The 10,395-nt window shown below is 47.0% G+C and overlaps 4 protein-coding genes across 4 annotated transcripts; all 4 read left to right on the plus strand.

The window, feature by feature from the left end:
- Nucleotides 1-117: 117 nt before the first annotated feature.
- SAMD00019534_072170 (hypothetical protein) lies at nt 118-2,532 on the plus strand (the record flags this gene model as incomplete). The annotated part of the gene is made up of 3 exons (XM_012897624.1): nt 118-1,259; nt 1,331-1,533; nt 1,634-2,532. 3 exons carry the CDS (start codon nt 118-120, stop codon nt 2,530-2,532), a joined length of 2,244 nt encoding a protein of 747 aa, XP_012753078.1.
- Nucleotides 2,533-2,627: 95 nt separating this feature from the next.
- On the plus strand, nt 2,628-3,398 carry SAMD00019534_072180 (hypothetical protein; the record flags this gene model as incomplete). The annotated part of the gene is made up of 1 exon (XM_012897625.1): nt 2,628-3,398. The coding sequence occupies one exon, from the start codon at nt 2,628-2,630 to the stop codon at nt 3,396-3,398; it is 771 nt and encodes a 256-aa protein (XP_012753079.1).
- Nucleotides 3,399-3,708: 310 nt separating this feature from the next.
- On the plus strand, nt 3,709-6,703 carry SAMD00019534_072190 (hypothetical protein; the record flags this gene model as incomplete). The annotated part of the gene is made up of 3 exons (XM_012897626.1): nt 3,709-4,604; nt 4,675-4,874; nt 4,965-6,703. 3 exons carry the CDS (start codon nt 3,709-3,711, stop codon nt 6,701-6,703), a joined length of 2,835 nt encoding a protein of 944 aa, XP_012753080.1.
- Nucleotides 6,704-6,921: 218 nt separating this feature from the next.
- Nucleotides 6,922-10,102, plus strand: SAMD00019534_072200 (hypothetical protein; the record flags this gene model as incomplete). The annotated part of the gene is made up of 4 exons (XM_012897627.1): nt 6,922-8,090; nt 8,151-8,332; nt 8,400-9,520; nt 9,608-10,102. 4 exons carry the CDS (start codon nt 6,922-6,924, stop codon nt 10,100-10,102), a joined length of 2,967 nt encoding a protein of 988 aa, XP_012753081.1.
- Between the last annotated feature and the right edge of the window lie 293 nt (nt 10,103-10,395).

Below are 10,395 nucleotides of genomic sequence, written 5' to 3' on the forward strand. Positions count from 1 at the left end.
TTAGATGATCAAGTTAGATATTAGAATGGATTGTTTCCAGCGAGTTCATAACACATGTTCACTTACACTTAAGTCAACGATATGTAGCATAACATATACAATTCAACCAATCTATCAATGAAGTTACAGTTCAATACTAAATTGCAACCATTACAGGATGCTTTGGCAAAGTGCGACAAGGGCGCACTTTTCTGTGTGAAGGGCCAGAGTGAGTTGGCAATGCCAAGGATCGAGGTCAGTGATGTTGGTGTACTGTCATTCCCAGTGACACAGGATCAGTTAAAGAAGATGGTGGAACGTGCCACACGTGCACCATATGGCAAGGGAACAGAGACGATCACAGACCTCAATGTGAGACGTGTCTGGCAGATACAGAACGCAGACATCAACATCAGTGGTGAGCAGTTCAACGTGTTCTTCAATGCTGCCATCAAACACATCAAGGATACGATGGGTCTGGCTGGCGAGACAGTGACAGCAGAGTTGTACAAGATGCTCATATATGACAAGGGAGGCTTCTTCTTGCCACATCGTGACTCTGAGAAGGCTGCCAACATGTTTGGAACACTCGTGCTCTCACTGCCATGCTCACATCGTGGCGGTGACTTGTTCATTGCTCACTCGGGCAAGCAGGTGGTGGTGTCATTGGAGAACGACACTGTGTCATCGATCAAATGGACAGCATTCTTTGCTGACTGTCGACACGAGGTCAAACCCGTCACCGAAGGCAACCGAGTGTGTCTCGTTTACAACCTCATGCGATCAGGTGGTCACAAGCTCATACTCAGCTCAGACTCTGGCGAGCTCATAACCAATGAGTTCAACAAGTTGTTCTGTGTCAGAAAGGCTAAGAAGGTGTACAGGCCAAAGGTTGTTGATGATGAGGATGATGATGATGATGCAGTGGCCGCCAGAAAGGTCCATGATGACGATGAAGATGATGATGAGGATGCCAAGGTGCTCAAGAAGGCCAAGACTTCACCGACAACTACAACATCAACCAAGATTGAAGGTGACAAAGAGAATGACGACGATGGCGATGATGATGATAATGATGAGGATATTGATGCCGAGTTCAACTTGGAAGGAGCCAAGGATAGAATGGAAAAGATTGTTTATACATTGCAACATGTGTACTCGATGGCCAACTTCACATTGGAATCACTCAAGGGCAACGATGCTGTACTGGCTCGAGCACTATTGGCCATATCCGACAAGGCCCAAATCAAGATTGGCCTAGCATTCATTCACCTCAAGGAGTAAGTGTGCGAACCATAGGGTCATGAGTCCATCAACATTCAAGTGTCTAACCATTATCGAACCAAAACAGAGAAGGAGGATACTCGAATGAGTATGGAGGTCCTGAATACTATAATCCAGAGGCAGAGTTGACGTTGGAGTATGTCAAGGACATCGAGACTGATGAAGACATGGATTTGGATGAAGATATGACAGTGGAGGAATCAGAGATCTTGCCCAAAGGCAGATTGGATAACATCAAGCCATACGAAGAGGAGGCCGAGGAGGCAACAGGTACGACCTATATCAATCAATCACTCATGGACTGGAAATATCCCAATCACTCACTCACTCAATCACTTATACTCAATCAATCAATCAATCAATCATATAGGCAACGAAGGTGGAACATACGAGAAGTTATACAGACATTCTGCTTTGGTGATATGGAGTACGGCGTATACCGGCGTGTTTACGATGGTGGAGAACCCTGATGTTGTATTCCAAATGTGGGATGACGAGTTGGAGGAGATGGGTGGCATCGATGCCAACCCAAGGGCGACACTGGAGCTGTTCTTCAATATGCTCGTATGCCTCAACAAGTTACAGAAGAGCCCTCAACAACTCGAGTCAATCTTAGCAATTCTGGGCGAGAACTCATCAAATCGCTACTTGCCCAAGCTCATCTCTTTGGCGATTCAGTCATATGGGCCACAGTTTTCTGGGAGATTGCATGGGGATATCTTGATCGAGATACTACTTGATCCATCGCTGCGATCCATGACGCCCGACACAGTCTCCAAAACAATCACTCTACTCTTGCGATACGCGCCACCTGGTGGAGTGGTCGACTTGTGGTGCAAGATGTTGGAGGTCCCCAACCCACCGGAACACCTGTCCACTCTACAGTTGCATATGGTACATCAGCTCAAGGACAAAATATTCATCTTGGAGCAATGCGACAAACTCATCCAGGCACTCAACACACACGCCATGTTTGCACAAGAACGCCAAAAACTTGTGGACATGACCTGTGCCAAGGCAACTGCCATCATGAACATTGAGATGGCCAAAGGCACCTTCCCATCATCGCTCAAGGAGATTGAGCGATTGCTCGGATTGGTCGCCACAGGTGTCGCACCAAGCTATGTGTCGCTGCCCCGGTTGAAGGAGCTGTTCAAGATGGTCGTCCAAGGGTCTCCTCCAGATCTTCACATTATGATTATGCGGACACCCTATTTGATGGCCTCCCCACGATGGAGCGTATCGTCACAGTTTATCCAGACTGGGTAGCACAGGACACTGGATACAGGACTTTTCTCACAAAGTTGTTTGACCCAAATTCATATTATTCCTATCGTCGCAATGACAATCACAATGTCAACATCATGAATTTGGTATGGAGGGCTGTACACGCCGAGGGCACACTCATGGAGCAACTGTTTGGCGTACTCGCCAAAGTCACATGGAAGCCGGTCGCGCACATCATGCTACTCGCACTGCTTCGCAACGCATTTGTGACCTCGCCACACTACTTCCGATATTGGGACATGGTGACGAGCAACAACCTGGCAGTGGCATCCATCCCCCCGCCCACGGGCAACATGTTGGGCGGCGCTGTGACATGCTCCTGCAAGCTATGCAAGAAGTTTGTCAAGTTCATACGCTCGCAAGATCTCAGCAGGAAGTTCATGGGCACGGAGACTGAACGAACCCATCTGATGAACTACAAGGCCGAGTTTGGTCTACAATATAAAAACACTGGCAAAGGTGATGTAAGGACATTGGAGCTGAGGAAGACTATGAATGACAAAGCTTACACTGATCAGAAGAAGGCACAAGATGAGCATGCCTTGGCCTGCAATCTCTGCCACAGTCTACTTCACCTCCGACCTCAACCGGACAACGTCAACGACACCATCAACTTGCTCAACAGCGTTGTCCTGTCGACACCTCCACCAGCAGTATATCCTCACACCACAGTCCAAGTCACCACTCCCATCACCAGCATGAACATAGGAGGTGGCGCTGGTGCTGGGGTTGGCGTGGCCCATGCGCCAGCCGTTGCGCCAGTCGCTCCAGCTGTTGGTGTGCCGCCACAAGCCCGGCCTCCTGTAGCACAAAAGCATATAGAGATCATTAATTTGGACGACGATTAGATATTATATTATTAAATTATTATTTTATTAATCTGGTAGACATTACTAAATATGGAGATGAAGATGAAGTTCATCAAAAAAAGACTCGCTTTTTGATTATCATAAAGTTCTAACCCCACTCAGATATTTTGATGACCTAGTTAGTCCTTGGTCCTGCATAAACATACATTAACAAAACACATGTACACAACACAACATAGAGATATTGGTAGATATAAGTTACAACGAGCTGCTTGATGTCTTGGAGGATGCTCTGGAGACTCGTGACTGAGGCACTCAGTTCTGTGTGCAGGGCGAGACAGAGTTGCCAATGCCAAAGATAGTGGTCAATGAGGCAGGCACATTATCATATCCAGTGACACCAGAACAGGTACAGAAATTGGTTGAACGTGCCACACGTGCACCATATGGCAAGGGAACAGAGACCATCACAGACCTCAATGTGAGACGTGTCTGGCAGATACAGAACACAGACATCAGCATCACTGGCAACAAGTTTACCGAGTTCTTCAATGGTGTGATCAACAGCATCAAGGAGTCGATGGGTCTGGCCGACGAGACAGTAACAGCAGAGTTATACAAGATGCTCATATATGACAAGGGAGGCTTCTTCTTGCCACATCGTGACTCTGAGAAGGCCGTCAAGATGTTTGGAACACTCGTGCTCTCACTGCCATGCTCACATCGTGGCGGTGACTTGGTCATTGCTCACTCGGGCAAGGAGATGATCGTGTCGTTGGAGAATGACTCGATATCATCGATCAAATGGACAGCATTCTTTGCTGACTGTCGACATGAAGTCAAGCCAGTCACCGAAGGCAACCGAGTGTGTCTCGTATACAACCTCATGCGATCAGGTGCTCGCAAGCTCGTTCCAACTCCAAACTCAGACGGTCGCGTCGTCGATGCTCTCAACAAGGTGTTCTGTATCAAGGTCAAGAATGAGGATGATGAAGGTGACGATGATGCCAAGGTGCTCAAGAAGTCAAAGACATCGACCACAACTACAACATCAACCAAGGTGGATGATGATGACAATGATGATTACCCAGAGAAGATAGCTTATTGCTTGGAACACGTATACTCGATGGCCAACTGCACATTAGAGTCGCTCAAGGGTAACGACGCATCCCTTGCGCGAACATTATTGTCCATTGCCGATAAGGCCCAGATCAAGCTAGGCTTCGCATTCATTCATTGCACAGAGTAAGTGTACCACGTGGACCAATGGAGATGGCCATCGATGGCGGACACTAACACAAACTCTTCCTCTTAGGTCTGGACCATATGAAGGAGGATACTATGGTGAGCAATACGGTGATGTAGAGGATAAGAGTCTTACGTTGACCGAGGTCAAGGACATGCTCACTGGTGAATATCTAAGCAATGAAATGGAATTGGACGATGCTGAGCTCATGCCCAATGGATGTATGGAGGACGTCGACCCCTACGATGAGGAGGCCGAGGAGGCAACAGGTATGTTATAATAATTCAATCAATCAATCATTGCTACATGGAACTATTCCAATCTCACTCATTTGATCAATCAATCAATCAATCAAACAGGCAATGAAGGTGGATCATTTGAGAAGTTCTATAGACAATCAGCCATTGTGATATGGAGTACTGCACGTACGGGCGTGTTCACAATGGTCGCCTCTCTACAGTCAGCTTTGAACATCTTTAAAAGGGAGGTGAAAAAGCTTGGCGGAATTGATGTCAATCCACAGGCAACACTTGATCAGTTCACCAAGATGATGGAGTCGCTGTTCAGACTGAGAGCCAAATATCCTGACGATCTCACCTTGGTACTCACACTGCTGGCCACGATCAAAGACGATCGGTTCATGCACAAGCTCTTGAAGCAGATCTTGCAGAGATATTGTGAATACTTCACTTTGAACCTCCACCAGGACCTCTTGCTCTCACTCCTTCGGCGTCCATCAATGACGCCCGAGGCAGCAACCGAATTAGTCAAGCTTGCCCTTCACCATTCTACATTCGAGACGTCCATGGCCATGTTACTCGCCATGCTGGCTGTGCCCAACCCTCCCGCCAACAACGCCACAATGCTACCCGCGATAGTCCAGCTGACCTCTGGCAAACTCAAGACGATGCCACAATGTGATCAACTCAGGGAGTGCATCACAAAGCATGCCGTGTTTGAACAACAGCGTACAGCACTCATGGCCCCAATTGATGCGATGGTGTTCAAGGTCTGGCAACAATCACTCGATGTGATGACCTTCACCCAGAAGATCCAGGAGATTGATCGACTGCTTGTGAGCCTGGCCACAGGAGCCACTCTCCCCAACTACATGTCCATCGCCAATCTGAAGACCACGTTCACGTCGTCAATCCTAAAGAGCTCCACTGTACACTCCTACTATACAAACAATGTCTGGTCGACCATCTTGCCCGCACTCCCGATTCTGGAGCGCATCAAGGCGGCCCAACCAGAATGGATTACACAGGACCCCAACTACAGCAAGATGCTATCAATGCTGTTGAAGTATCAACCGAATTATTTCGACGACAATACGAATGCCAACAACTTGAACATGATATGGCGAGCACTTCACTCGGATGGCACCGGACCACACATGCCAGGGCTCATCAGTATGATCACCCAGGCCAACTTCATATCGGCTAGCGCTCACATCATGCTGCTTGCTCCACATCGCGTTTATCGACTCGCCCCACTACTCCTTGTACTGGGACTACGTCGCGCGCATCAACATTGCGACGGCCTCAGTCCCGCCTCCCACGGGCCACGAGATACGAGCCAACATTTCATGCCCATGTGCCAACTGCCAGCAGTTCTCTCAGTTCTGTCGCTCACCAGTTATCACAATGTGTATACACTCAGAGCCAAGGAGACTGATCGACGTCATATCCTACAGCTTGTGAATCAGTATCGAAATGTCTTGAGTTATACTACCTCGACAACAGGCACACCCAGGACATTGGAAGTGAGAAAGATTACATCCGCCATCACACACCAGGCCGAGAGGGAGAAGCACACTACAGCCTGCAACAACTGTCACAGCATACTACAACTCAGACCACCTGGCAGGTTCAGCGACGCCCTCACTGGCGTTGTGGCGAACACTCCAGCTCCAATAGTATATCCTCACACCAGAGTCCAGCCCACCACTACCATCACCAAGATCAATGCTACGGTCGCAGCCCCACAAGCCCCACAAGCACAACAAGCACAAGGACAGCCAGCAGCCCCACAAGCACCACAAGCACAAGGACAACCAGCACCAGTCCCAAAGCAAGAGGTCATCAACGTGGATTAGATTATTATTATTATTATTATTAATACCAAATTAGGATTCCAATGGCTGGTCACCATCTAGTGGTCCATCTGGTGTACGTGTGTGAGTGTGGTTGAGTCCTCAGGACCTGAGGACCGCAATCAATCAAGGCTTAACTGGCTCTTGTCCTTCATTCATATTCCAACCATTATCAAGCAGACATATACACATAGAACATTATCACAAATATTAACAAGAGGATGAAGATAAGATATAATCCAGAGTTGGGAGTGTTGGAGAAGGCGTTGGCGGATTGTAAGAAGGGTGCGATGTTCTTGTGCAAGGGTGAGACTGAGTTGCCAATGCCAAGGATCGAGGTGAAGGATGTTGGTGTGCTCTCATACCCAGTGAGACAGGATCAGTTGCAAAGTATGATTGAACGAGCCACTCGTGCACCATTTGGCAAAGGAACAGAGACAATCACAGACCTCAATGTGAGACGTGTCTGGCAGATACAGAACACAGACATCAACATCACTGGCATTGCATTCGAATCATTCTTCACAAGCATCACCAACAGCATCAAGGAGTCGATGGGTCTGACCAACGAAGTGGTGACAGCCGAGTTGTACAAGTTGTTGGTCTATGACAAAGGCAGCTTCTTCCTGCCACATCGTGACTCTGAGAAGGCTGACAACATGTTTGGAACACTCGTGTTGTCATTGCCATGTCCACATCGAGGTGGTGACCTTGTTGTCAATCATTCAGGTCGTGATGAAGTGGTATCATTGGAGAATGACTCAATGTCAACGATCAAATGGACAGCATTCTTTGCTGACTGTCAACATGAAGTCAAGCCAGTCACTGAAGGCAATCGAGTATGTCTCGTTTACAACCTGTTGAGATCAGGTGGTACCAATGTGGACATCAACATCTCATCCGAGCCCATCACTCAAGCATTCAATCAAGTGTTTGGTCTAGTCTCCAACAAGGCAGATGAAGATATGGAGGAGGGATCATCCGGCTCCAAGAGTGACAATGAAGATGAAGAAGACGACGATGACAACAACAACAACAATGATAACAAGATCATCAAGATGGCCAAGACATCACCAAAAACAAACAAGACAACAAAGTATGATTTTGGAGATGATGATGATGAGTCACATTCGTCAGCAGACAATGAATACCGCGATGAGTTTAATGAAGAGTATGAAGAAGAGGAATACTATGAAGATATGGACAAGGATGAAGGTGAGGGTAAATATATTCCCGAGAAGATAATATATTCCCTGGAGCATGTCTACTCGCTATCCAACTTCAGAATTGAGTCACTCAAAGGTGGTGATGCGACCCTGGCACGCACCCTACTCGCCTTCTCCAATGAGTCCCGTATCAGACTGGCCCTATCATTCATTCACATCACTGAGTAAGTATCCACCAATGAATCAATCATTCAATCATACTAATAGATAACATTATACAATAGAAAGGGAGGTGGGGAATGTATGGTTGATCCAAAAGATACAGTAGTCGTACTGAAGGATGTGAAGGACCTTGAGACTGGAACTATCCTGGAGGAGAAGATGAAGTTCAGTACAAAGGAGATCCTGCCCGATGGATGTCTAAAGAGTATCAAGCCATACTCTTTGGAGGCACAAGAGGCAACTGGTATGTACAAGCAAACAATCAATCAATCAATCAAGGAATATGCTCTAACTCTTAAACAAATGGACAGGCAATGAAGGTGTGTCATTTGATAAATTATATAGACAATCAGCTATTGTGATATGGAGCACTGTGGAGATGGGCAAGTTCACTATGATCAGCTCAATGGATGTTGCGTTGGAGATGTTGGAGAAGGAGTTGACCAAGCTTGGTGGCATAGATGCCAACCCTTTGGCAACTCAACAACTGTTCAATCAATTGTTCAAAGCGATGTACAGACTCAAGCCAACTCCACAAAATGTAACCAGGTTACTCAATGTTCTCCGATCGATCAAGCCTGGCCATGACCAGCACCTCCCCATGCTACTCCAAACCATGTTGCAGACTGTTGGTGGCCAGATTCAAACAGACCTACATCAGGATGCCCTCGTGGAGATGATTCTCCAACGACCAACAATGACCCATGAGTCAATCGAGAGAGTGATGTCTCAGTTTGTGTCATCTGCCCCACAGAGTGCTGTCATGGACATGTTTTCCAAGTTGTTGGTATTGTCCGAGCCGTCCACTGCCACAGTGTTACCCATGTTTGCCGATCAAATCATTCCAAGGCTGACCAAAACAGATCAATGTGACCAACTGATTGATATCATCACATCTCATCAAGTGTTCAAAGAACAAAGACAGCACCTATTGGACAGGATCATTGTTGTGGCGAGGGCGATGTTCAGACCAAAGTTGAACAGAACGAGGTACATGCAAGGCAATGATCGAGACTCCACCTTCCACACGACCATCTCAATGATCGATCATTTCTCCACGGCACTCAACAATGGCAAGGCGCCAATCTACTTCACGGACGCATTCCTGGGCGAGACATATCGCAAAGCGATCAAAGTATTGATCCAAACAAACCAAGGCTACCTTAATTTTAATATTGTCCTGCCTGCCTTTCAGATCATGGAGCGCATCACTGCCGCCCATCCAGAATGGATCGCCGGTGACCAGAAATACATTGAGCTCCTCAAGAAGCTGAGCGTGTTCCGGTCAAACTTCCATTCACACAAACACAACCAGATTGCCAACCAACTGTTTGTGATCTGGAAGGCACTCCACAATCAGGAGGCCATCATCAATGACTTCCTCGGCCATCTCTGCTCCAAGCCACATCAGACATTTGGTATTGGTAACGTGGTATGGACTGGATACCCACATCAATCACTCTTATTATTGCTTGGACTGTTGCATGAACACTACTCCAACTCGCCACAATATTCCAAGTTATGGGAACATGTTGCCAAGTTGAACTTAGAGAAGTCCACGACCAAACCAGACCCCAATGACAAGTCGATGGATGTGGAGATTCATTGTGAATGTGAACAATGTGGCAAGATCAAGGTGTTCCTCCAATCACAGGATGAGGTGCTGGACTTGCCAATCCATTATTATCGTCGTGAACATGTTGAAACAAATATCGGCCAACTCAAACTGGATCAAAAGAAGGAGAGAGACACCAACAATCGTGAGATGTGGAACATGGTATTGACCAAAACAGATGAGAACAAACATGCCAAGATGAACAAGTATGTTGAGGTGGTCAACAACTGTCACAGTCTGTCAAAGATCAGGCCAACAACCACCCCGTCCAGCGTCATCGAGGTTGTCCAGAAGCTTGACGCAGTTGTCGCCGCAACACCCGAACCACAAAAGTACCCTCATCTCAAAGCCAAAGTGAAGACCATCCCTCTTGGTCCCAAAGAACTAGTACACTACTGATTTGGGCCGTTGAGTGAGTGGACCTTGTTTGTTTGATCACATAAAGTATTTCCCGTGGGTAGCCAGCTTCACCTGTTCGAGACCCTTGGCGTAGCAGTTAGTTATTATTTTGATTTTTGCGAATTAAGTGTGTGAGGGTATGTCTGTGAGGGTATGTCTGTGAGGGTACGTCTGTGAGGGTATGATGTCTCTTATGTGTATCTATGATTGTTATTTATTGGTTATGTTATATTGTAATGTCATCACTCTGAGAAAGAGAGTTTAGATAGGACTTGCGTGCATCCTCTGGCCTA

Source organism: Acytostelium subglobosum, assembly GCF_000787575.1.
Source record: "Acytostelium subglobosum LB1 DNA, scaffold: scaffold14, whole genome shotgun sequence".
Classification (NCBI taxonomy): Eukaryota; Evosea; class Eumycetozoa; order Acytosteliales; family Acytosteliaceae; genus Acytostelium; species Acytostelium subglobosum.